Raw genomic sequence first — 27,217 nt, 5'->3', positions numbered from 1 at the left:
CTTATTTTTTTTTGGTATTTTTTTATTTTTCTATTTTTTTTTCAATCTTGAGTCCAAAAAACTTCAAATCTTTTCCATATTTTCCCTTGATTTTCCCTTATTTAAAAATTAAAAAAATCAATTTTAAAATAAAAAATAAAATATAAATAATAAAAACCACCAGATGTCAGACAAAGTAAGAATCGAATTAAAAACAAAAAAAAAACAAAAAAAAAACAACCGACTTGAACGAAGCCAGTCATCACGGTTTAGCTTGGTGGGCCACAGTGTCCACCCACGTTGTTGACAACTTGTCTCCATTCCATTCTTTTCTTTTAAAAAAAAAAAATTACTACGACGAACCTTTTAGCATGACGTACTTTGACCCGTGTCACATCCTGATTTTTTTTTTTGTTTTTCCCCTTTTTTTTTTTTTTTTTTCCTTTTTTTTTTTTTTTTTTTTTTTTTTGCTCTGTTTGGGGTGACAATCACCCCATTATATTATATATATATAACCCATTCTCCAATCATTCATTAAAGGCAAATTTTAACCATTTGAATAATACTATTCGGGCATCATGTTAGGAATTGAGACGCAAACACTCCATTAAATAAATTTAATACTTTTTATTACAATTGTAATACCCTCATCTTCTCCATCCATTTTCAATCTGACAAGACACTTTTTAATATGGAATCAATAAATATTAATCTAACATTAACTCTCTGAGGCATTATGCTTAAGAATTGAGACAAACATCCTCATTAAACAATTAAACACTTTTCATTTACAACTGTACCACACCCTAGCTCATCATTTTCATCCTTGAGACATTTTTATATATAATGACTAATTAATCATATGTATAATATATCCCCCAAATAAATGTATTATTAATAATTTAAAAATATATATTATTTTTTTTTTTTTTGTTTGTGGCCCCAAAAGAAAGACAAGAACATTATAAAAGAAAACAATGACTTCACTTTTAAAAATGAGTAGCACTATAACTATCACCCAGTATAGGAGTCCGTCCGTATAATACTTACCTTCCAAATATGTCTAAAAGTCAGAAAATCGTCGTCCTTAGGAAAGTGTAGATATTTTTAAACTAAGCTGCAAAAACAACGGAAAAAGAAAATGAGAAAAGAAATTTTAACTACATGGTTGAATTTCAAAATCTTGGGGGTTTTTTTGCGTGGAAATTTGTGTGAAATTGAAATGATGTGAACCTAAATTAGGACTAATATGCATAGAACCAACCAAACACATTCACTAATTAAACATTCAAATCGTAAAACAAAGACTCAACTAAATGAAAATAAACTAAACTAAACGATAAATAAAAATGGGCTAAATAAATAAATAAACCTAAACCCCTACAATAGAAAGACTCAAAAGACTCAAAACATTTCCTAAAAAATAAATGACTAAATTTAGACAAATTAAAAAGAACTCCCATCAAGAATTATTTAACCTTAACATTAGTTAGAATTAAAAATATTAAACAAACCAAGGAAAGGAGGGAATGAGAGGGTCCGTAATCAAATCAACCATTTAACCTTCAATATAATAACAGCAAACACAAGAATAAAAATGTCCACAAGTATTAACACCTACAATGACCTTTGAAATAAATAGTATAAATTATAACTTATTTAATAATTAAATCATTCCAAAAAACATTTAACATTCAAACAACTCCAAAAAATAAAAAATAAAAAATAAACTGAATTTAACCAACTTAAATAATCTAAGCCAAGTAATTTAAAAAAAACTCGGAGAGAGAGTGAGAAAGAAAGAAGAGAGCAAAATAAAAATAAATTAAAAACAAACCAATAAAATAAACTCAACATTAACTCTAAAATAAAGTGCTTCAATGTTAATATTCAATACAAATAAATTTTTCAAACTAAAATGCCTAAAATATGGATGATACAAAATGCAGTAAATTGGACAATCAAAAAAATAATTAACACACAAGAAACTAAAAAGAGAGAGCGGGAAGATATGGAGCGTGGCTGTAAGTGAGCTTCTTCTCCCAAAGCAGAAACACTGTGCGGCCATGAGACCCCCAGCCAAAGAAAACCCCAGCAACTTTTTCTAAACCCCTAGCCCTCCCTCAAAGAAGCCTTTTTTTTTTCTTTTTTCTCTTTTTTTTTTGTTTTTTCCTCTCTACCCCATCCACTCCTCCCTTTTTTTTTTTTTTTTTTTTCTTTTTTCCCGTTTCTCCCTTTACTTTTACTTTGCCCCTCTTACCATTTTTTTCCGCACTTGAAATTCAGCCTGCCCCAGCGCATGGGCCCATGCAAGCCCATGACCACACTTGGTCCATGCCCATGCATTTTTTTAAAGACCCCGTTTTGAATCCTTCCTCCGTGCACTCAAGACCCCTCATGACCAGCTTGAATTTTGAAGCCTAGGGTCGGTTCTAATACTTTCAAAGCCCCATTGAGATCTTACCTAACAGCCCCCGTAACTCTCAAAACTTAAAACACATTTGTAAAAACGTTTTCTTGCTTTGCACAAAGCACTTTGAAAATCATCTCAATCGAACACTCGAATGAGAGAGTTTGATGATTAAAATACCGAAATATATCTTCTAGATTTGGCAATTTTCCGGACTTAGATTTTGCGACTTCATTCATTTAAATTGTGTGTGCATGTTAACGTTTGTTCTTCCGAAAAAACCATTATTCTAAACGATTATTAAAAAACCAAAGTTAAAAAACACAGATATCGTAAATTTTTTGATAAAAAACCAAATATTATTAAATTGAACCCACTGTTAAAAAATATTTAAACATAATCAGACATTTAATTAAAATTAATAAAATCGTTAATGTATGAGTTCAAACGCCTAATTCCACAATTTTGACGCGTAAATCAAAACATGTCCCCCTCTTTCATTGAAAGAGAATTCCCTTCAATTTATTTATTTCTTTTTTCTCCATTCCCTCCCTTTTTCTCCTCTGCCTCCCCTTTTTTTTGCGGGCCCACCCTTTTTACTTTTTTTTTTGTTTTTTTTTTTTTTTTCTTTCTGCTCACAAATTCTCCTATTCTTTACGCTCTTTCTCTGATTTGGCCCTCCCCCTTTTCCTTCTTCTCTCCTCGGTCCTCCTCCCTCTGCTCTCCCTCTCCACACACACCACACACATATTCCCTCTTTCGTTCGCATCTCTCTCCTCCCTGTTTCTTGGTAATTCTCTTTGTTTGTTCCCTCCCCTCTATTCTATTATTTAAAAATAATTTTTAATTTTAAAAATGTTGTAATTTTTAAACATTGATAAAAATAGAAAGAAAATCAATAAAATATGAAATATTTTCTTAAAAAAAATATTAAAAATTATTTTAGTTTTTTTGACTAAGGATTAATAAAACAAATAGAAAATTAAATAACCAAAAAGGAAATTAAATGGAGAAAAAGTATTTAAAAATTTAAGAGGAATTGTATAAAAATGTTGAAAATTTTCAAAAAAAAACTTTAAAATTTTGAAAATCTGTGGATGTTTTAAAAACTCTTTTTACTCTCATTTGATGAATTTATTTGATAATTATCTATATACATTTTATTTTGCTATGTGGGTCCCAATGATTAAATAAAGGGTAAAGAGGTGTTTCAGACCTCACTTATATTAGTTTTGAAAAGGGAGGGGGGGGGTTATCTAATAAAATCCCTTTTTTGGGGGTCTTATTAGACACTCCTAAATCACATCTTATTTCATATTTTGTTTTAAAATTTTCAATGTTTTTTTTATTAATGAATTAATTAAAGACTATTATATTTAGTTTAGGAATAATTCATAGTTAATTAAGTATCGTTTGTAAAACAGGTGTGTAGGGAGCACTAGTAAATTCTTTTCACATAATTGAACTCCCGATCCTAACTCTGATAAATGCAAATCGAGACTACAAGTTTCTTAACTTAGGATTAATTTAGAAACGAATCAACAAACAATAATTCGGCAAACTAACCGCACATAGGAAAATAACAGGTTAGTGGTAGCTTTATTGAACTTCTAATATTATTATTCCTCATCACTCCATACCCTTCTCTGAGATGTGGCGACAAGTATGCAAATGTAGTCACGCTCTTAAAAGAAAGTAAAATCAAAATTCGCATTCTACTTTTCCCCTATCTCAAACACAATTATAAAAAATAAAAAATAAAAACTTAAAATTGATTGTTTACTTAAACTTAAATGGTAATAAAATATAAATTTAATTTGTTTTCACAAATATATATATTGGTGATTGAATCAAAGAATTTGAATCCCCTCGTATCTTTTTCCTCCTTGTTTTTTTATCTTTCAAATTCTAGACAATGTTGTATGTATTTGTTAGTATACTAACTTCAATCGTAAGTAATCTTTTAGTTATAAGAGTTCATTTGAATCAAATATTTTTTTTAAAAAAAGGAAAGAAAAGGTAATTAAAACAAAAATTTATTTTCATTATTTTTTCTCTATAGCAAATACTAGGCTAAAAATGTAGAGACCCGTACAATTTATTTATGGAAAATAATAAAGGAATAGAGAAAGGGAAAATTTTAAAAAGGAAACAATAGGCTTCGTCAACGAATCCCCTGTCTTCATCAACAAAGGCCCTTCTGTGGTTCGTCGATCAAGTTCAGGCGTCGTCGATGAAAAGTTCCGAATGACAAAAATTTCAGGATTAGCGTTCGTCAACGAACGACCTTCTGCAACTCATTGACGAAGACTGCATTTCATCGACGAGGTTGGCCGAGTCAACGACCTATAAATAAAATTTCTCTTTTCTTCCTTATTAAGAAATCTTAAATTCCTCTCTTTCTCTCTTTAAAACAACACTTTTCACCCTCTCTTTATGATATCTCACCATTCGTCTCCTGATTCGACAATCGAAAGTTACCATGAGGATCTAGGAGAAATTCTCTACAGGTCTAGTGGAGTGGATTTTTTAACAAGGTCTTTCCAGGCATCACCCCAAAGTTTAGGTAAGGGTAGAAATGAGTCGTTTGTCTAGTACATGATTATCTGAAATGGGTGTATGGGCATGGGGATGCTTAATAATTGTTGATTTGGGGTTTGAGTTGATAAATTAGGGTTATTGAATTAGGGTTCAGGTGAGCACTGCAGGTATCGATTCGGGGTCCCTGCTGGCGTAGCTTAGGAAACCAAGTAAGGGAAATAGATTAAGCCAATAGTTTTGTAAATTTCATCGGTTAAAATGGAAATCATTTGTGTATTTATACAATTATTCTATGAGTATTGAAAGCCAGCCGTTTAAACTGAAATTTTTGAGCCTAGGGCTGTGTTACTATTTATTATTTGCGAAAATGGAATGATTAAAGTAATGACGTATACTTTCAGTAAAACAGATGATGAACATGGGTTGGCTTATTATTTTAGATGACATATAATTATGCATATTATTTAAAATGTTTCGCATGAGTAAAACGAATATACTAAGTTGAGTTGTGATATATGTGTTACATGTTGGAAATAATGAAATGTATTGTGTTATATTGCATATGAATTGTTTAATCAAAGCATAATGTGAATGTTAAATTGCAATGTATGATTTGAGAACTCCGGTGGACCATAGTAGTCACAATATTATTGCGCGTGACTTCTGAAGAGCTAGTGTACCCACACGTCTTAGAGAGGGTGTGGAGATGTGATGGTCGATTGGGTTGAGAAATGTAGAGTCCCCCTGGAGTCTAGACCAGTATGGGAACAGCCAATCTGACTTACAGATTGAAGAGGTTATTACTAATTTAACTCTGGTGTGCCAACCATGGTTAAGTCTAGCCTACAGGTCACATAACCCGTCATGGGGGGAAGCATGATAATGATTATCCATCTGACAGTGAGTTCTAAATGCATAATTGTTGATTTAACCAGTGATTATTATTTAATAGTGTATGTAAATTATTTGAGAATACTGAGTATGTGAAGACAGGAGATGAGAAATGTGAAATGAGTTTATGTGATGTGAAATACTGAGAAAAATGAGAACTGAGATCATGATGAGATGAGTATTACAGAGATATCAGATTCAGAGTAAAGTATAAATGTATTATATATATATATATATATATATATTATAGTATTATATTTATTTGGGGCGAGGTAAACTCTCCGCCCGAGGGCTTGCTAAGAAAGGCTAGTTCCCTTATAGGCATCAGATGTGGCCATACCGAGCTGCATAACGTATTACGGTAGAAGGTGGCTACTTGTATGGGCAGGTAATCTTTCCTATTCTCGGGAACCTTCATTGATAAAAAATTGTATGAATGTATGTGAATACGAGACAAAATATCCACCTGATCCTTGATGAGCATCATAAGGTATCAGAGTAGAGGCATGCACTTGTATGGGCGGGTGATCACCCAAATCCTTGGGAAACTCTCATTAATTAATAAAATACGTTGCGTGTGTGTGAGTAGGGACAGAGAATAATTTCATAATTGTGGATTAATTTGTAAATGATGATTAAATTTTGTACACCAACCTCATGATAGCCACACACTTGTATTAATCTATTTCGTCTTATTGAGATGTGTCTCACCCGATATAAATTTCATCTTTTTTAGGACCTCCGCATGATTGAGCTCAGTGAACTCGGGATTAGCGTAGCATTTTTTAGAGAAAGAGGGTATAAACTTTTGATGTATATTTTTTTTTGGGTTTCGTTGAGTTTTCTGAGATATATATATTTGTGGATACTGAATTGGATATTTGAAAACTTTTCGGCTAATTAAAAATATTTCGATTCACCACAGTTCATATCCCATTTTCACGTGAGTATGTAAAACGATAAATGTAAACATACACGTGCAGCATATCTCATTTAAATAAAAGTGTGCATGTAAGTAATTAGAACTATGAATAAACAAACATACACATGCTGAATTTAAAGTGCATAAATTAAATGAGATAAGGAGAAAGCGACACACAATATTTGTTATCGAGGTTCGGTCAAACCAGCCTACACCCCCGCCTTGGGCATACCTCCCAATGATTACACTATACTTGCTCACTTAAACGAGCGAAGCGGAAGCCATTTACATCCTCTCCTTATGAGGGGAGGAAAACCCTAGTTTAATTTCTGGGTTGAACCGAACCAATCTCACTTACAGGGCTGAGACTCCCTAGTTTAATTTTTGAGCTAAATCGAACCAGTCTCACTGACAGGACTGAGACTCCCCAGTTCAATTTTGGGTTGAACCCAACCTATACATGAAAAATATTTTTGTACCTATTAAAATGCTTCTAAATACAAGTAGAGATGTACAATGTTTAACCTCATAAAATATGCACTCTCTGAAGATATGAAATAATGCTCAGTAGAGAAAGGGTGCTTTTCTAAATAATATTTTCGAAATCTTTGAACAAAAATATATATAATGAATATTTCAAATATTTAACCTAAAATGAATATTTCTCCCAAAAATATTTTTCAATGAAATAATCGGAGAAAACTTCAAGCTTACTCTCAAAAATTGTTTTTGAGAAATCAAAATGTATGTGAAAGTAAGTGATCTAAAAATAGATGCCCAAAACAAATAAGCTCTCTTTCGAAATAATTTTTGAAATGAATAAAAGGAAAGAGAGTTTTGGCGATTAAACGATTTGCCCCAAGAAATAGTTTTTGCAATTAAAATTAAGTTGGGGGGAACTTTGATTAAGTGAAAAATTAGAGAGAAAATATTTGTTAATTAAAGTTGCTAATCTTGGCTTATGAAGGGGTATATATAAAGTCTGGAAATTTTTTTACCGTTGGGGAGGCATTGGGTATTGTTAGAAAAGTTTAATTAAATTTTATATCCATTTTAGCATTTGAAAATACTCCAACCCGAGAGTTTTGGTCGACCAATCTATAAGTTCAGTCGCCTGAACACTTACAAAACAAAAAGCTCGTTTTAAACATTCAAGTGCCTAAAAATATGTTCGGTTGGCTGAACAAGGCAATTTTCCAAACTACTTGATGTTCGGTCGTCTGTTCCTAAGTTTGGTCTACTGGACTAACCATTTCGGTTACTCGAGTTGTTGGAAAAAGTCAGCGTTAGGTATTCGGTCAACCGAAAACGTTACCATCATTTCGGTTGGGTCACTTGAAGTTAGGTCAACATTCTGACTTTTCAACTATTCGGTTGACCGAGGCATTTTTAACATGCCTAGTTCGGTCGCCCGAATCCCTTTCAATTTTCAACCTAGGTTATATTTTACCCCTATTATTTTCCTTAAGTGAAGTGTAGGATCCTAGGGTCTCTCTAAGGTCTAGGCATTTTAATTTACCCTAAAAACCTAGTGTCGGTCAACCAAAGTCAGCCCTAAGGTCTGTCTACGGTTCTATTTGAGCATTAAGACATATCATGCATGATGTATGCAATTATTACATACCAACATATAAAAACTTAAATGCATTATACAAATAAAATCAAAATGTCTTCTTCTTCATCTTCTTTGCTCTTTAATTTTCATGGAAAACCCCTGATCATATTAGCTTTATGCGTCTTTGGCTTCCATTCTCAGTCTCTTATGTGTGTGTTGAATTATAACTTATTCAATCACTAGATACACATATAAGTAACGTACTGTTTGTCATTATCAAAACCAGGGATCATACTCAAAAAGCTAACAATCTTCCCTTTTTGATAATGACAAACACATTAAAGAAAAATGGGTACAGCCTGAAAAGGCTCCCCCTGAGAATATGCATAATATAAAATATAAACAATAAAGTTCTAGCATATTCACAAAATAAGACATTGCAAATGATCATATATTTAAATTTTTGCGTTAAAGCACATGCTGATAAATTTTACCCCTATATTTCGGTCATTATTATTTTGCTAAAAAACATTCTCCCCCTTTTGGCATTAGTGCATCAGCAAAAAGGGTTAAGTTAAGTAGAAAAGTTTGATCATTTAAAAACAAACTTAGTAAAGAAAACTCCCCCCTTTTTTTTAAAAGATTTTTAATTTGTTTAGAAAATACTCCCCCTTTATGGTTTTGGCATTTATTTTTCATAAAACAATAACTGGTCATTTAATATAAAGAAAAACATGATAAACATGGTCAGACCAGAGGTATCTTCAAACCATTGCAATTAAGACAATACAACATAAGACCCGCAAAAGATTGGAATTTAAAAGCATGCGAGAAATGAAAAAGTAAGTTTGAGCAAAAACATGGTCTAACAAGTTCATATGCAATTCATGAATAATCCATGAACTGGTTATGCAACACCCAAAAAAAAAAAAAAATTTCATGACAAATAATTTTGAAACAATATAGCACAAGTCATGAAGCATAAAGCACACAAGCAAGATATAAAAATATATTTCATGTAGGTTCGTTTCTTGCTTTGAAATATGTGTACAAATAAATAAATATGTGTTGACCTTATAAGTCACTCCTGGTTTTGATAATGACAAATACTATTCATATTTGATAACTTTCAAGTTTGTGTGCAGGATTATACTAAGTTAGATCACATTGATAGCATGCAGCAACTTGAAGAAATATGAAAACCCTGACACATTTATTATTTGTTTTAATATTATTGGGTCTAAAATAATTTCATTTCAAAAATGTCTGTAATAATCTACATATCATGCATGTAAGACTATAAGCTCAAGATCTTAGAAAGACCTTAGGTATCACCCTTCGATCGATCGACGCTGAATTTTTGGGGTTAACTCAAAAAGACTTTAGAAAGACCCTAGGTCCTCACATTTACACTTTGGATTGTCCCCATCATCAGATATATTATCTAGAGAATCTTATGTTTTGAAATTGGGCTTAATATGCAAAATCTTGTGACTTTGGGCGACCGAAGTTGGCAGTGTATTTTGCCTCAGTCGACCGAATGTTGAACTAAGTCAATAATTGACCTGATTTCGGGCGACTGAACCCTTGACTAGTCAAAAAGTTGACTTGGCGTCAGACGACCGAACTAAAAATGAGCGTATCTTTCTCAGTCAATCGAACGTCCATTCTAACTTTTTCTAACAACTCAGGCGCCCAAACTCTTGCGTTCAAAATACCCTCGGGCGACCCGAATTGACAAATTCGGGCTACCGAACTCTAAACTAGGCGACCGAAATGTGGACAGAATGGAAATCGCCCTGGTTCAGCAAATTGAACCTATACTCGGGCACCCAAACGTTCAAAAATAACTTTTTGAACTGAGTCTGTTTGGGTGACCAAACCGTGGATCGGGCACCCGAAACTCTCGGGTTGTTTTATTTTTCACCACAGTTAAGAAGTGTTAAACAAGGTTAATTTTCCTAAACATTTTAAAACAAAATTAAGAATACCCTATGTGTCCCCCAACGATCATAATATGCCCTTGTCTATATATACACACTTGTTTTCTTGGATTAGAGAGTGATTAGCAAATAAGATTAACTGAAAGTCCTCTCAAATTTCCTAAGCCATATTTGTTCATTCAACGCCCATACACTCTCATATTATCATTCTCTTGCTAAACCAAACCTTGTGAGTGTTTATACATTGTTCTACATTGCTAGAAACTCTCATTACATTTGATTGATATTTGATTTTCATATTGAGAGTTAAGTAAGGATTTTTCCACCGATTTAATTTGATAAATCTTGTGTGGGAAAAATCCTATAACTAAGTGAGTCTTTGCATTGTTATTGCAAGACTTATGTGGGCTTGTATTTTTGTGTGCGCAAAAATCTCTTTACAAGCTTATTTTTAAATATCTACTTATGCTTGAATATTGAGAAAATATTGTTTAAAAATATTTAGAATACTCTTGGTAGAAATCTTTGAAACCCTAAGCTTGTGATTGAGATATATTGGTACATAGTTTCAAAATAGTTCTAGAATACACTCTTGTGGTTGATTAGATAAAGTCATTATTCTGAGTGTTGATTGCATATATAGAGCACTGAGCTTATAGTTCATACATATTGATATGCATTGATTATACTGTGTTGTATTGTAGTACATATGTGCTTGAAGTAGAAGCACTTTATTTGTATGCAAAATTGTATTGAATATTAGTATTCCAGATGTGGGCTTGAAAAGGGAGACTAGTCCAATTGAATAGTCTTGGATTGGCTTAGACCTGGTTAGGAAAGTTAGGTGTACTATCCTGGTAAGGTGTAGGTTGAAGTCAGCCCCGCTAATTGACCTGGTTGTAAACGGTTTCGCTCCACCTGTTAAGTGAGCAATAGTGGAATCCTTGTGCTGGTGAGCCAAGGCGAGGACGTAGGCAGTATTGGCCGAACTCTAATAACATATCGTGTGTGCACTGTTTATATTTCCGCAATTTACATCCCTCCACATGTATGTTATTGTGTGAATGCTACGCGTGGTTTAAATTTCAGCATCTTACATTTATCTACGCATTTGGGAATACTTAGACAAACTCTAGGTTGTGAATTAGTGCTGTTGATTTGGATAAACCTAGGAATAATTTTTAATACTCAATTCACCACTCTCTTGGGAATACATCAAAGCTAACAATATGTATATATATGTATAAAAATATATCCCCTCAAAATTTTCGGTAAATATTGGGGGCATATGCTTGCTGAAAAAGATACTTTAATTTAAAAATTCAAGTAAACATTATTTTTTTGGTTTATCATTTAAGCATGATTCATAATATGACCAGAAAAATGCAACCATATAGATCTAGAAATATTAAATAAGTTTAAAGCAGGGATCATATGGCAAAACCAAAGTCACTGTGGCAAGCAAAATTTTCATTTAAAAATTTTCAATAAAATTAACACGTTTAAGCACAAGTCACACTGAATATGAAACAGATCTAAGCCAACATGTTGGAGAGCAAACCAAGATGGAAATTTGTTTTCTTATGCACGTTACCTCCTTTGGCATGCTTCTGTCTGCTGGCTCGTGTTCCTATAACCCTTAAAAGGTTCGTGAACCCCACATTGCTTATGGGCCTCACATATCTTCATTGGGCCCCACATGGTTTGTGGGCCCCACATCTTCTGGTACGCTAGCTCGGATTCCTACATCCGATGCACGTTACCCCTCCTAGTACGCTAGCTCGGATTCATACATCCGATGCACGTTACCCCCTTTGGTACGCTAGCGCGGATTCCTACATCCGGTGCACGTTACCCCCTTTGGTACGCTAGTTCGGATTCCTACATCCGATGCACGTTACCTCCTTTGGCATGCTTCTGCCTGCTGGCTCGTGTTCCTATAACCCTTAAAAGGTTCGTGCACCCCACATTGCTTGTGGGCCCTACATATCTTCATTGGGCTCGACATAGTTTGTGGGCCCCACATCTTCTGGTACGCTAACTTGGATTCCTACATCCGGTCCACGTTACCCCTCCTGGTATGCTAGTTCGGATTTGTACATCCGGTGCACGTTACCCCCTTTGGTACGCTAGTTCGGATTCTTACATCCGATGCACGTTACCTCCTTTGGCATACTTCTGCCTGCTGGCTCGTGTTCCTATAACCCGTAAATGGTTCGTGGACCCCACATTGCTTGTGGGCCCCACATATCTCCATTGGGCCCCACATGGTTTGTGGGCCCCACATCTTCTGGTACGCTAGCCTAGATTCCTACATCCGATGCACGTTACGCTCTTTGGTACGCTAGCTTGGATTCCTACATCCGATGCATGTTACCCCTCTAGTATGTTAGCTCAGATCCCTACGTCTGATGCACGTTACCTCTTTTGGCATGCTTGCACCTGCTAGCTCGGGTTCTTCAAATGGTGCGTGGACCCCACATAGCTTGTGGGCCCCACATATCTCTATTGGGCCCCACATATTTTGTGGGCCCCACCTCTCTTAGTACGCTAGCTCGGATTCCTACATCCGATGCATGTTACCCCCTTTGGTACGCTAGCTCGGATCCACATATCCGGTGCCTTGCTAGTTCGGGTTCCTGTAACCCTGAAACGACTTATGGACCCCACATGGCGCGTGGGCCCCACACATCTTCGATGGGCTCCGCACAGCTTCTAGGACCCTCATATTATTATTATTATTATTATTATTATAATTATTATTATTATTATTATTATTTTGTATTTTAATTTGTCAAATGCAAGCATACTTTGTTCCCCCATCATCACTCACCACATGTCATGTTTCCTCCCTTTATCATTCTTTTCATGCTATACTCCCTTCATAATTCTTCATCCCACACTTTGTTCCCCCCATCATCACTCACCACATGTCATGTTTCCTCCCTTTATCAATCTTCCCATGCTATATTCCCTTCATCATTCCTCATCCCATACTTTGTTCCCTCCATCATCACTCACCACATGTCATGTTTCCTCCCTTTATCATTCTTCTCATGCTATATTCCTTTCATCATTCTTCATCTCATACTTTGTTCCCCCCATCATCACTCACCACATGTCATGTTTCCTCCCTTTATCAATCTTCTCTTGCTATATTCCCTTCATCATTCTTCATCTCATACTTTGTTCCCTTCATCATCACTCACCACATGCCATGTTTCCTCCCTTTATCATTCTTCTCATGCTATATTCCTTTCATCATTCTTCATCTCATACTTTGTTCCCTCCATCATCACTCACTACATGTCATGTTATCTCCTTTTATCATTCTTCCCATGCTAATTTCTCTTCATCATTCTTCCCCCCATACTTGGTTCCCCCCATCATGACTCCCCTATGTCTTATTTCCCATGCTTGCCCCAAGCTAAGTCTATAATAAGCCCTCTCATTCCAAGCACAAGGGGGAGAGTTCTTAGTGGTGGTAAGGAGAAGATTTCAAATATTGAAGTTTTCTGTTATAAGTTTGTGAAGTTAGTTTTTTTAAGTGAAGATCAAGAGGTCGACTGATCCCGTTTTCTATCGGTGCTGAGTCCCCCCATTTGAAGAAGGCACTACATAGTGCCTCGAATCAGAGCTCAAGAACAACTCTCAGGAAGACGCTGTAGAGCGGCCCTAGTAGACTCACCAACAGGAAAAGAAAACCGGAGCAGAGGAAAACGAAAGAAGATCAAGCGGTCGACTGATCCCTTTTCCTACCGGTGCCGGGTCACCCCATCTGAAGAAGGTACTCAGTAGTGCCTCGAATCAGAGCTCAAGAACAACCCTTGGGAATGCGATGTAGACTAACCCCTGCAGATTCACAAATAAGAGAGGAAGACCAGAGGAGAAAAAGATGATAGGTAAAACCAACGAACTTTCTCTTCCTATGTTACATCTCCGCCCCCTTTCCCGAACCGGCCTCTGCTAGTTTATTTGATTTTATTTGATTTTATTTGATTGTTCATTTTTTATTTTAAATAGCTTCTTTTTAACCCATAAAAATAAAAAAAGAAATTTCATAAAAGAAACAAAAATTCAGAAAAATTTTCAAAGAAAATTCAAAAATTTTTAAGGCTTTGAAACTTATTTACATTTGAAAATTTTTGAAGAAAATCTAAGAAAGTTTCCAACATGTTTGGTAAAGGTTAGATCTGTTTCCTTACATTCAAAATTTTCAAAAATACATTTTAAAGTCATATCTTTAAAACTATGACTTTCATGATTGTTGTTTAAAATTCTGTTGTATTCGAAAGTACATTGGAAAACCCCGAAAAATCAATTGTCTCGACCAAAACCTTAAACTGGTTTTCTCCCAAACTGGTCAACGTTTAACCGGTTCACCATTCCCGGACCGATTCACCCCGGTTTTCTCCATTTCGCTTGTATATACTATTATTATATCTAGAAAATTCACAAAAATCTCAAAATTCTCAGAAATTCCAAAAATATTTTCACATTTTGATTTCTACTGATTTTATTTGTGTTATTTTGAAAGTTCGGTAAAAATCATAAAAATCACAAAAATCATTTTCACACTTAGGAAAAATCACAAAAATATCTTTTTAGGCACAAAAAATTATTCCAATCCCAAACAAATTTCAAAAACCTCTCGGAATATTATTTTTTATACTAAAAAAAACCTATAGATTTCAAAACCCTAGGAACGTATTTTGTATCCTATCTTCAATTTTCCTACCCGATGATTGCAAACAATAACATTGACTCTTCGGAGTACTAGATTGCCCCGGTTATGAGGGAATACCTATATAGTATTTTCATTCTTTTGATTTTTGAAAGGGAGTAATCTTTAGAGACTTATTACATCTATTTCGGGATAATTCTTTATTAATCTGGTACCGTTCGTAAGAACGGGCGTGTAGGGGGTGCTAATACCTTCCCCTCGCGTAACCGTACTCTTGAGCCCGATTCTGGTAACGCAGGCCAATTCTACCCTTAATGGGGTAGCAATCAAGTGTTCTAACCACACTTCCAAAGGTTAGTAGCGACTCCACCACACATCGTTTTCCACAAAAATCACATTCTTTAAAATCACACATTTCCATCCATTCTTCCCAGTTTGCAAGCCGAACCAATTTTTTAAAGCATAGATTGGTTCTCTGGGCCGGGTCCGGGATGTCGTGACATGACGTAAAAGTTAAAAAAAAAAAAAAAAAAAGGTTCATATCCATAAGAATAATCGCCACCATCTATTAATGTTGTTAATACTACTAGGTACACAAGCCAATTAATGAATTAATTAATTTAGTTAGCCTAACTGTCATTATAACTACCTGTCATGATAAATTGATGATATAAAAATATTTAGACTTTAACTTTGTAAGTTATCTTTTGTGGATCAAAGCGAACAATATCTCATCATAAAAAATATTATTTATTTGTTGACTATTCTTAAAGGACAATTTTATACCTAAACCAAATTTATAAATGACTCATTCATACTTTATATATTACGTGCAATTTTGGAACTCTCAGTATTACCTAAGTTCACTGCGCAAAAAAGAAATAATAAACATATTTATAAAGTGATGCTGTTGCCAAAGACAAAATTAGAAGCATATTTATCGATTTATATAAAATAATAATGAAATGTTTTACTTATTTATTTGTTGTGTTTCATTACTTGCAATATTTGAGCTCTTCAAATCAATTTCAAGCTAAGAAGAGCTCACTTTCGTCTCACTTTTGGAGCCATCCTATAGCCAAGAGGGCCCATCTACTTCTTTCATTTAAACCATCCCTTCCATCTCCATTGTCTATAAATACCACTCATTATGCCTTTACCCTCTGCATCCCAATCCTAACCACCCATCCATTTTATATACCCAGCAGTCATAGATATATAGGAAAACCAATGTCTACCCCCCCCCCCCCCCCCGCGGCTTCTTTCCTTCCTTCTCTTGTTCCTCCTCTTTCTTGCATCCCCTCCTCCTCCTCCTTGTTATTGCACTGCTTTTGTTTCTGCTTTAGTCACCACTACTTCTGTAACAAACGCTTTGGTGGAATGGAAGACAAGCCTTGACAACCACAGCCAATCTATTTTGTCCTCTTGGGTTGGAACCGACCCTTGCAATCGATGGATTGGAATTGGGCGTCACAAGTCCATTAGGGGCATTGCATATGTAAACCTCACAAGCCTTGCTTTGAGAGGTACGCTCCATAGTTTTAATTTCTCGTCCTTCCAACACCTCGAAAAGCTTGATCTTAGCAACAACATCCTCTTCGTAAACATTCCCTCCAATCTAGGAATGCTCAAGTCTCTCAATGCCCTTGATTTGTCAGTTAACAACCTCACAGGATCAATCCCAACTACTATAGGAGACTTGAGCAACTTGACCACCCTGTGCCTTCATCACAACATGCTTTCTGGATCTATTCCTCGAGAGATAGGAATGCTTAAGTCTCTCAATGACCTTCAATTATCAGGTCACAACCTCACAGGGTCAATCCCAACTACTATAGGAGACTTGGGCAACTTGACCACCTTGTACCTTTATGACAACATGCTTTTTGGATCTATTCCTCGAGAGATGGGAATGCTTAAGTCTCTCAATGGCCTTGTTTTGTCAGGTAACAACCTCACAGGGCTGATCCCAACTACTATAGGAGACTTGGGCAACTTGATCACCTTGTACCTTGATAATAACATGCTTTCTGGATCTATTCCTCGAGAGATAGGAATGCTTAAGTCTCTTATTTTTCTTGCATTGTCATATAACAATCTCACGGGTTCAATTCCAGGTTCGATAAGAAATTTAAAAAACTTGACCACTTTGTACCTTGGGGTAAACGAACTTACTGGATCTATTCCTCGAGAGATAGGAATGCTTAAGTCTCTCAATGACCTTGACTTGTCAATTAACAACCTCACAGGGCCAATCCCAACTACTATAGGAGACTTGGCCAACTTGACCACCCTGTACCTTCGTCATAACATGCTTTCTAGATATATTCCTCGAGAGATAGGAATGCTTAAGTCTCTCAATAGCCTTTCATTGTCAGGTAACAACCTCATAGGGCCAATCCCAACTACTATAGAAGACTTGGGCAACTTGACCACCTTGTACCTTCATCATAACATGCTTTCTGGATCTATTCCTCGAGAGATAGGAATACTTACGTCTCTCAATTACCTTGCATTGTCAAGTAACAACCTAACAGGAACCATTCCACTCACAATTGGAAATTTTACTAAGCTCACCACCCTAGCACTCCATGGAAATCTATTTTCAGGCCTACTCCCTCCAGAAATAGGGAAATTGAAGTCTCTTCGAGACTTATGCTTGTTTTCAAACAAATTTTATGGCTCCATTCCTCAAGAGATGAATAATCTTACACATTTGAGGCTTCTGGCTTTATCTGATAACAAATTTATCAACCATTTTCCAGACAATACATGCCTTGGGGGTTTGCTTGAGAAGTTTCTTATAGAAGATAACCATTTCATAGGTTCCATTGCAAAAATATTAAGGAACTGTACTACCCTAGTTAGGGTTAGGCTAGGAAGGAATCAATTCACTAGAAACATATCAGAACATTTTGGCATATACCCAAATTTAAATTATATGGATTTCAGCAACAATAAATTCTATGGTGAGTGTCACAACGTCCCGGAGTGCATGTGCCTCAGGCGGCGAAATAAAAATCAATTTAAATTTCAAGGAAAAATAGAGAATGTCAGAGTCGCTACTAACTTTTTAGTGTGGTTAGAACACATGATTACTACCCCGTTAGGGGTAGAATGTGCCTACGTTACCAGAGCCGGGGTCGGGAGTGCGGTTACGCGAGGGAAACGTACGAGCACCCCTTACGCGCCTGTTCTTACGAACGGTACCTAATTAATTTAGAATTATCCCTAAATTAATTTAAAAAGTCTTTAAATTACTCCTTTTATAAATTTATAAATACACATGAAAAATAAATAAATAAATAAATGTAATATATATACATATATATATATATATATATATATTCCCTCAGAGCTAAAGGTACGTGAAGCCCGAAGGCTCATACCTCCGCATTAAAATCATAGGGATGAAAAAATCAAAAATACTTAAGAAAAAAAATATAATAATAATAATAATAATAATAATAATAATAAATTATCATAAAATAATAATAATGATAGTAATAGTAATGATCTACAACAACAATAATAATAATAATAATAATATTAATAACTCGACACATGTATATATACGTATGATAATAATGAATGGCATGTACCCTAATATATGGAAATAATAATATGTGACTATACACACGCTAATATACATATATACTTGCACAAAAAGGATAGTAATAATAATACCACGTTCCAAGATATACAATATTAGCCCACCTCTAAAAATATGTGTATGTATGTATATATAATAATTATGGCAATAATACTATTAGTAATAATAAGCATATATTAATAATACTAAACCTGCTTTAATTTAAACATATAATTAATGAAAACATGTACAATATGGAAATAATTAAAGAGATAAATTAATCCTGTAATTAACATGTAAGCTATATAACCTGAAAACTACCCGATTCGAAAATCAATATATGGACATGCAAGAATAAGTATGACAATGAATTAAACATTAATGTGCAATAATATACAATGCGATTAATAACAATAATAATATAAATATATAAACAACACTCAACAATAATTGATCCAAGACCCCAATTAAATATAAATAATAAAGATGATTAATGTAATAACAATTAGACAAACCTAACGATGTGAATGCAATAAATCAAAAACCCTAAATATATAACCAATACAATGACAATAAATCCAAAACCTATATATACAATGAAAAAAAAAAATACTTAAACTCACATAAAGACAAAAATATAAATAATAAAACTAAATTTACAATGGTAAGTAATATCATGATGTTTAATAAATGTGCAAACCTTAAAAATCAAATGTTTGACCAAGACATTAAATATAAACACCTTAAATATTAGAATGATAATAACAATACGGTCAACATATAAAAGAAAACAAGAAAAAAAAAATCCTGCAATAAATAAAAAATTGAGGTTAGATGTAAACTTGAATATACATTATTATGAAAGAAGAAAAAAAAAATCCTGCAAAAAATAAATAAATAAATATAAATTAATAAATAAATAAAACCAAAAGAAATATACATACATACATACATACATATATATATATATATATATATATATATATCAGTGCATGTTCAGTGTGTGTGTGTATGGTGTGAGTGTGTTGGTGTGCAAAGAGAGCTTACTGTCAGGGATTGTGGCTGTGGGCGTGACGGAGGGACGCCGAAGACGATGGCTGGACTCATCTTCTGGTCTTTGAGAGAGAAGGTGGTCTACAGAGAAGCTGGAGGTCAGGGCTGGGCTGTGATAGTCTGCTGTGCTCGTTGGGTTCTGAGGGAGTTTGCCAGAGTTGCAGCAAAGAAGGTGGCCGGAACAGAGGGTGGAGATGTCCTCGGATTTCTGGTGCCGTGGATGTATTGAAGGTTGGTCACGGGTGGTTCACGGGTCTCCAGCAGTGACGGCAGCAGGTAGGGGCTCGTGGTGTTTGTCGGCGGCTGCTGGTTGCAGGTGATGGTTGGAGACGAGGGGCTGCCGTGGTGTGGTTGGTTTGAAGCAGCGGCGGATTGGATGGTCGTTCGGGTCAGGGACTGATTTTGGAGAGACGAGAGCGAGATGGTAGAAGAAGAAGAGGAAGAAAAAGAAGAAGAAGAAGAAGTTGCCCCCCTCTATCTGTGCTGTGTGTGCAGCGCCCCTTCAAATGCGAGCGCCGCCCCCCCCCCCCCCCCCCTCTTTATAAAATATTGGAAAACCCTAGCCTCTGCTCCTCCTTTTCTTTTCTTTTTTTCATTTTTTGTATTCTTTTCTATACCTTTATGGTAATAAAATATATGGAAATAATAATAATACTAATATGATAATAATAATTATAATAATAATATATTAATAATAATAATAATAATAATAATAATAATAATCAGGTTTGAAAATAATGATAATACTAATAAAGATGGAAATAGCAAAAATAATTATAGTAAGGTAATAATAAGAATGATTAAAATAATGAAAATAGTAATAATAAAGTAACAATAATAAAATAATAATAATAACAATAAATACTAAAAATAATAATGACAATAATAATAATAATAATAATAATAATAATAATAATAATAATGGTGGTAATAATAAGAATAATAATTAAAATGATAATAGTAAAATAGTAATAATAATAATAATTATATTTACAGTTAAAGATAATAATAATAACAATAATAACTATAATAATATATCAAAAATAATAATAGTAAAGTAATAATAATAATAATGAAAATAATAAGAGGGAACCCCTTATTCTGTTTGACTAGGACAAAAATAGGGTGTCTACAGCTTTCTTATAAGTGGGGCCAATGCTATCAAATGACGGCCCTAAAACTCTCCAATAAAATATCAGGTGAGATTCCTCTTGAACTTGGCGAAGCTACAAAACTACAAGTGCTTGACCTCTCCTCAAATAACCTTGTTGGGAAGATCCCAAAGGAACTTGGGAGATTGACATCAATGTCAGACCTTTGGCTAGACAACAACAAGCTTTTAGACACTATTCCATTAGAAATTCTAATGCTTTCAAGTCTAGAACGTCTTAGCATGGCATCAAATAATCTAAGTGGCTTAATTCAAAAAGAAATAGGGGAGTATCCAAGATTGTGGATGTTGAATATGTCTAATAACAGATTTGAAGGAACTCTGCCATTTCAAATTGGAAAGTTAAAATTTTCACAATTTCTCGATCTAAGCATGAATTTGTTGGTTGGAAAGATACCACAACAGGTTGGCGAATTGAATATGTTGGAAACATTGAATCTCTCCCACAATGGATTCTCTGGTTCAATTCCATCCACCTTTGATAATCTCATTGCTTTGACATCTGTCGACATATCCTACAATAAGCACTTAGAGGGCCCTAATCCTACGACCAAGCCCTTTCAAATTGCTCAAATTGATTCCTATAGAAACACAAGCTTATGTGGCAGTGTCCTAGGTTTGGAAGCTTGTCCCTCTACGACGAGTCACATTTCTCATGAAAAAAAGGGAAACAAAATCATGATCTTGACTGTAGTCTCCATCATGGCAATAGTATTTTTCATACTCATTATAGTTGGAGTTTTTTTTCTCCTTGGTTCTAGAGAAAAAAAAAAATGGATAACCAACCAAGGGAAATGCAAAATGAAAATATTTTTGCAGTTTGGAAGTATGACGGGATGATGGTTTACAAACAAATAGTCGAAGCCATAGAGGGATTTAATTCTAAGTATTGCATCGGAGTAGGAGGATATGGAGTTGTTTACAAAGCGAAGTTGCCTAGCACTAGCCAAGTTGTTGCCGTGAAGAAACTTCATCCTTTACAAGATGACGAGTCCATGGACAATTCAAAAGCTTTCGAAAGTGAGGTTCGAGCATTGACGGAAATAAGCCATCGAAACATTGTGAAGCTTTGTGGGTTTTGCTCACATGTAGAGCAATCCCTTCTTGTTTACCAGTTTATAGAGAGAGGAAGCTTGGGGAAGATGCTAAGCAATGGTAATCGAGAACAAACAATGGAGTTGAACTGGAGTAGGAGGGTAAATGTGGTGAGAGGAATTGCAAATGCTTTGTCCTACTTGCACCATGATTGTTCACCCCCCATAATTCATCGTGACATATCCAGTAACAATGTTTTGTTGGATTTGGAGTACGAAGCTCATGTGTCTGATTTTGGGACTGCTAGGCAAGCATGATTCCTCCAATTGGAGTTCATTGGCTGGGACAATTGGATACACAACTCCAGGTAATTATTTATTCTTTGTCTTCACTTGCCTTTCTAAGTTTCAATGCAAAATAATAAGAATTATATACAAAAAAAAAAAAAGTAGAGAATAAATCTTTTTTTTTGTTAAAAAAAATAATGAAGAGATTATAATTTTTTTCTTTTGTGTTTTGCTACAATGAAAATATAAAAAGCTATAGAACTTTAAAAAAAAATTTTCTTAAACGTCTGTCCCTTGATATTGAAATTCATAATTAGTTCCCATATTTGAGTATTTGAAAATGGTATATTTTAAAATATTCTTAAACTTTTAAGCTATGATCATTAGCCTTGAAAAAAAATTTTTCTTGTTAAGCTATGATAAACTTAAATGTGTTTTATACAACTAGTTTATGATAATGTTAAATCTATTCGTTTCTTTATGCTAAATAACCTTTGGTCTCTATTTTAAAAAATCAATACAAGGGCGTGCAACGAGATCCCAATAAAGGATCTTATTTAATGCACATCCAAGTAAAGGATCTTATTTTATTAAATGTATTTTCAATAATTAACTTGCAATTTCCCTTAACTTATATATCTCGAAACTCATTATTAGGAGTTGTGACTAACATCTCAACATTGGAATTCTAATAGATACAATTTGAATTTTCTAACTTAAATTGTACCCAAAAAGGATACAATTCGTATTTTCTTTTATAACAAATATTAATTGTGTTACAATTGTGATTAAAAGACTAATAGACATGATGCGAAAATCTGTTTTAGTCAGAATGTTATTCAAAACTTGGTCTCTTTATACAACAATAATAGTGAATGATAACAACTTTCAAGAGCAAATGTAAGAAACTATAATTAACTAAATAAAAGCATCTTTTGCATGCAGAGCTTTCCTATACGATGAAAGTGACGGAGAAGTGTGATGTTTATAGCTTTGGAGTAGTGTCAATGGAAGTAATTATGGGAAGGCATCCAGGTGATCTCATCTCATCTCTACCATTCTCCTCGTCATTACCATCAACATCATCATCATTATCCACTCACCATGTACTATTGAAAGATGTGGAAGACCAACGTCTATCACCTCCTACAAAGAAACTTGCAAATGAAGCGGTCTGGATTGTGAAGCTAGCATTTGCATGCTTGTACTCTAATCCTCAAATTCGACCAACAATGCGACAAGTATCACAAAAATTATCAGTTAAAAAGCCACCTCTGCCGAAGTCATTCTCCACACTTGCACTGGATGACATCTTGGCGACAAATATCTAAGTAGGTAAACTTTTGAGAATGCATTTTGTACATAATATATGATAATTTTATTTTTATGCTTTTTTTTGTTGAAAAGGATAATTTTATAAACTTTTATTTTACTATGGGTATAATATCTTTGAATTTGAGAGTATGTTAACAGGGATGATTTCTCTTGCCCCTTCAGTCCAAGGTTAGCACGACTTGTAGGAAAGGAAATTTTCTATTTTGACCTCATTCATGTGTATGTTTGCACAAGCATATATATATATATATATATATATATATATATATATATATATATATATATATATATATATCAATTAAAAATTAAGAGATATAAAAGAGGTATAAAACAACTGATTTTTTTTTTTTTGAAAAAACAATGTACAAAAAAATTATAAAGTTTTATATATTTTCTAACAATAAAGTTTATTTAAAATATAAAAACTATAGATTATATATTTTAAACTACAATTTAGCCAATTAAATTGTAGTTTAGTCAATTCTTGAACCCCAATTTTTTTGTTATTAAATTAAGATTCTTTTCTCCATAATAATTTTTGTTGTATTTGATGAGATAACACAAATTTTGAGATTTCCTTAAGTTGAACTAGTAATTTGAAAACATTTACTTCAAATTATTGTAATTATATGTCATTCGAAGTATCTTTTGCGAATATTTAAAAACACTTAAGGATCTTATGTATAGAAAGCTCGCTTAAATAGCGAAAGTCATAGAAAAGTTCACGTCTAGTTTAGTTGTATAAAACAATTTTTGTTTTTCACAAAATTATAAAAAAATATATAGCCTTTTGGCACTGTTCACTTGTGATAAAAATTTTTAAACAAAAGTGCATTGTGTTTTTCAAATTTCTAAATTAGTTTAGGAATGTTAAAAAAAAAAAACATCTTTTATTGTTTTGTCTTCTATAATTTTTGAAAATTTGAAAATAAGATGTGATTTTGTAATTATTTAGAATTCTAAAAATGAAAAATGAAACTTATTTTTTGCAATTAAACAAATCTTTTACTTTCTAGCTTTATAATACAAATATTAGAAAGTGAAAAATAAGCTATTATTTTTGTAATTGAATTAAAAAATAATTACAAAAAATAAAATAAATAAAACTTTTGACAACTTAAAAGATTATTTTGTGTCGTTTCTAAAACCATTTAGATAGATAATATAACTTTTGAAAAATAAATTTTAGAAACAAAATTACAGAACTAGAAGTACTCCCAATAATTAATGTATTTGAAATTTAAAAAAAAAATCATATTATGGAAAAAAAAAATATTAATTATAAAGATTTTGATAGCAAATAGCAATTTAGAACAAATCTCAATACAAACATCAGGCAAAAGTATATTAAAACCTAACTAGACATAAAAGAGAAAAGGTAAACTTTTTGTAAAAATATAAATATAAATGCACATGCAACGTCATTCTATACATAATACATATATGGTATCAATCTCTCCTATTAAAAATGTTAGATTAGCACTTTACCTATACGTGGATGGATAAATGCGGGATAAATAACATCCATTATAAGGAATATAATAATTTTTTTTAAACACCACAGAATAAATGCAAGCAACAAGACTTGAATCCACGAATCTCCTGAAAACTGGTTTTAATACTATATTAGATTATCATTTTACTTAAAAGTTTAAACTATTAGGTTGTGAGTCAATACTGTATATCTAACTTTAACAAGAAAGAGATTTTCCTTTTCTTTGATTGATTTTAATATCCCCAAAATGTCCCTATAATTATCCACAGAAATTTCAAATAAGTATCTTTAACTACTCATGTATATTTGAAAATATTCCTATAATTATTTATAAATATTCTAAGAAATATCTCTATAACTGCCTATTAAAATTTTGAAAAAAGGAAATCATATAACTAGGCACTTTTATTTTTCAAACATTCCTATAAAAAACTCGTAAATATTATTGTGCCGGGCACCCCAGTCCTCGGTCACCGATGATCAATCCACTACTTCTTGACAAAGTACAACTTGGAGGTGTGTTTTACAAATGAAGAGTTGAGCTCTTTATATAGCTTCAACCTCAAGTTTAAAAAACACTTCTCTCCAATGTGGAACAAATAATATAAAAAATTCAAAACCACCTTTTATACTAAGGTGGAAGTATTCTACCAATGTGGGACAAAAAAACAACAAATCTCCACCTCGACGATAAATTCAACAAAATTTTCAGTCACCAACATTTTCTGGAGTTTCACATCATCGGCGCCTTCCAAAAATACTCAGATTTGTAGGATATTGATTAAGTCCAAACAATGTTTGAACTTGATTGTTGTCACAATCTTGGTCAACATATCTGCGGGATTTTCAGTTGTTGCAATCTTCTGAAGAAGTATCTTGCATCCATCAATAATATCCCGCATAAAATGAAACCGAACGTCGATATGCTTCGTTCGTGCATGGTAGACTTGGGTCTTTGCCAAATGAATAGCACTTTGACTATCACATAACACAACAATGTGCTTCTGTACAACTCCCAAATTTTCAAGTAAACCCTGCAACCAAATAGCTTCCTTAACAGCCTCTGAAGCTGCCATGTACTCTGCTTCTGTTGTAGACAAGGCAATGGTAGATTGTAAGGTAGACCTCCAACTCACTGGACCATTAGCAAATGTGAAAATATATCCAGTCGTTGATCGACGTTTATCCAAATCATCTGCAAAATCCGAATCCACATATCCAACAACACGTTGTTCAATAGTATTATTTTTCTCAAATACTATACTAATATCAATCGTATTCATAATATATCTCAAAATCCATTTCACAGCTTGCCAATGTCCTTTACATCAGACTACCAACAACACTTGCATAAGGAACCTGTGACATATACTTACGTTCCTCATCTGATTTAGGAGATAAAGCAGCACTAAGTTTGAAATGAGGAGCAAGATGAGTGCTTACTGGTTTTGACTGCTCAGACATGCCAAAACTCTGTACTACCTTCTTCAAATACTGTTTCTGAGACAAACTAACTCTTACTCTCATTCTGTCTCTGCGAATCTCCATGCCAAGTATCTTCTTTGCTTCACCAAGATCTTTTATCTCAAACTCTTGATTTAACTGACTTTTCAACTTATTGATTTCTTCCCTATTCTTTGAAGCTATCAACATATCATTAACATACAAGAGTAAATATATAAAAGATCCATTCTGTAGTCTGCGAAAATAAACACAATGATCATGTTTATTTCTGATGTACTTCTGACCCATCATAAACTGATGAAATCGTCTGTACCACTGTCTTGGAGACTGTTTTAAACCATACAACGATTTACCCAGTTTACATACCCAATTTTCTTTTCCAGCAACCTGAAATCCATCTGGCTGAGTCATATAGATTTCCTCTTCCAAATCACCATGTAAAAATGCAGTTTTTACATCGAGTTGAACTAGTTCAAGATCAAATTGTGCTACCAAAGCCAACAAAATTCGAATGGAAGAATGTTTAACAACTGGAGAAAATACGTCATTATAATCAATGCCTTCCTTCTGTGCGTAGCCCTTAGCTACCAATTTAGCTTTGAAGCGAACATTATTTGCATCGGGAAATCCTTCTTTCTTTACAAAAACCCATTTACAACCAATTGCTTTCTTACCCTTAGGCAGTTGGGCTAGCTCCCAAGTCTGATTCTGATAAAGAGACTGCATTTCTTCATCCATTGCTTTTTTCCACTTGTCTGATTCAGAGTTCTTCATTGCTACTTTGAAAGTGTAAGGAACATTATCATCCACAACTGGAAGTGCATAGGCCACCATATCAGTATACCGAGCAAGTTTTTGAA

General features: G+C 33.7%; 1 protein-coding gene and 1 pseudogene across 1 annotated transcript in view; both read left to right on the top strand.

Moving 5' to 3' along the window:
- Positions 1–19,799, top strand: part of LOC131160957 (probable leucine-rich repeat receptor-like protein kinase At1g35710) — a 35,879-nt gene extending 16,080 nt beyond the window's left edge. Inside the window, exons 2-3 of the mRNA XM_058116826.1 lie at positions 16,272–17,721; positions 19,571–19,799. Coding sequence (XP_057972809.1) covers positions 16,272–17,721; positions 19,571–19,799 — 1,679 coding nt within the window. The remainder of the gene's footprint in view (positions 1–16,271; positions 17,722–19,570) is intronic.
- Positions 19,800–21,514: 1,715 nt separating this feature from the next.
- On the top strand, positions 21,515–23,394 carry LOC131160956 (MDIS1-interacting receptor like kinase 2-like; annotated as a pseudogene).
- Positions 23,395–27,217: the final 3,823 nt, after the last annotated feature.

Source organism: Malania oleifera, chromosome 7 (genome assembly GCF_029873635.1).
Source record: "Malania oleifera isolate guangnan ecotype guangnan chromosome 7, ASM2987363v1, whole genome shotgun sequence".
NCBI classification, from domain to species: domain Eukaryota; kingdom Viridiplantae; phylum Streptophyta; class Magnoliopsida; order Santalales; family Ximeniaceae; genus Malania; species Malania oleifera.
This window is presented reverse-complemented; position numbering and strand designations above follow the sequence as displayed.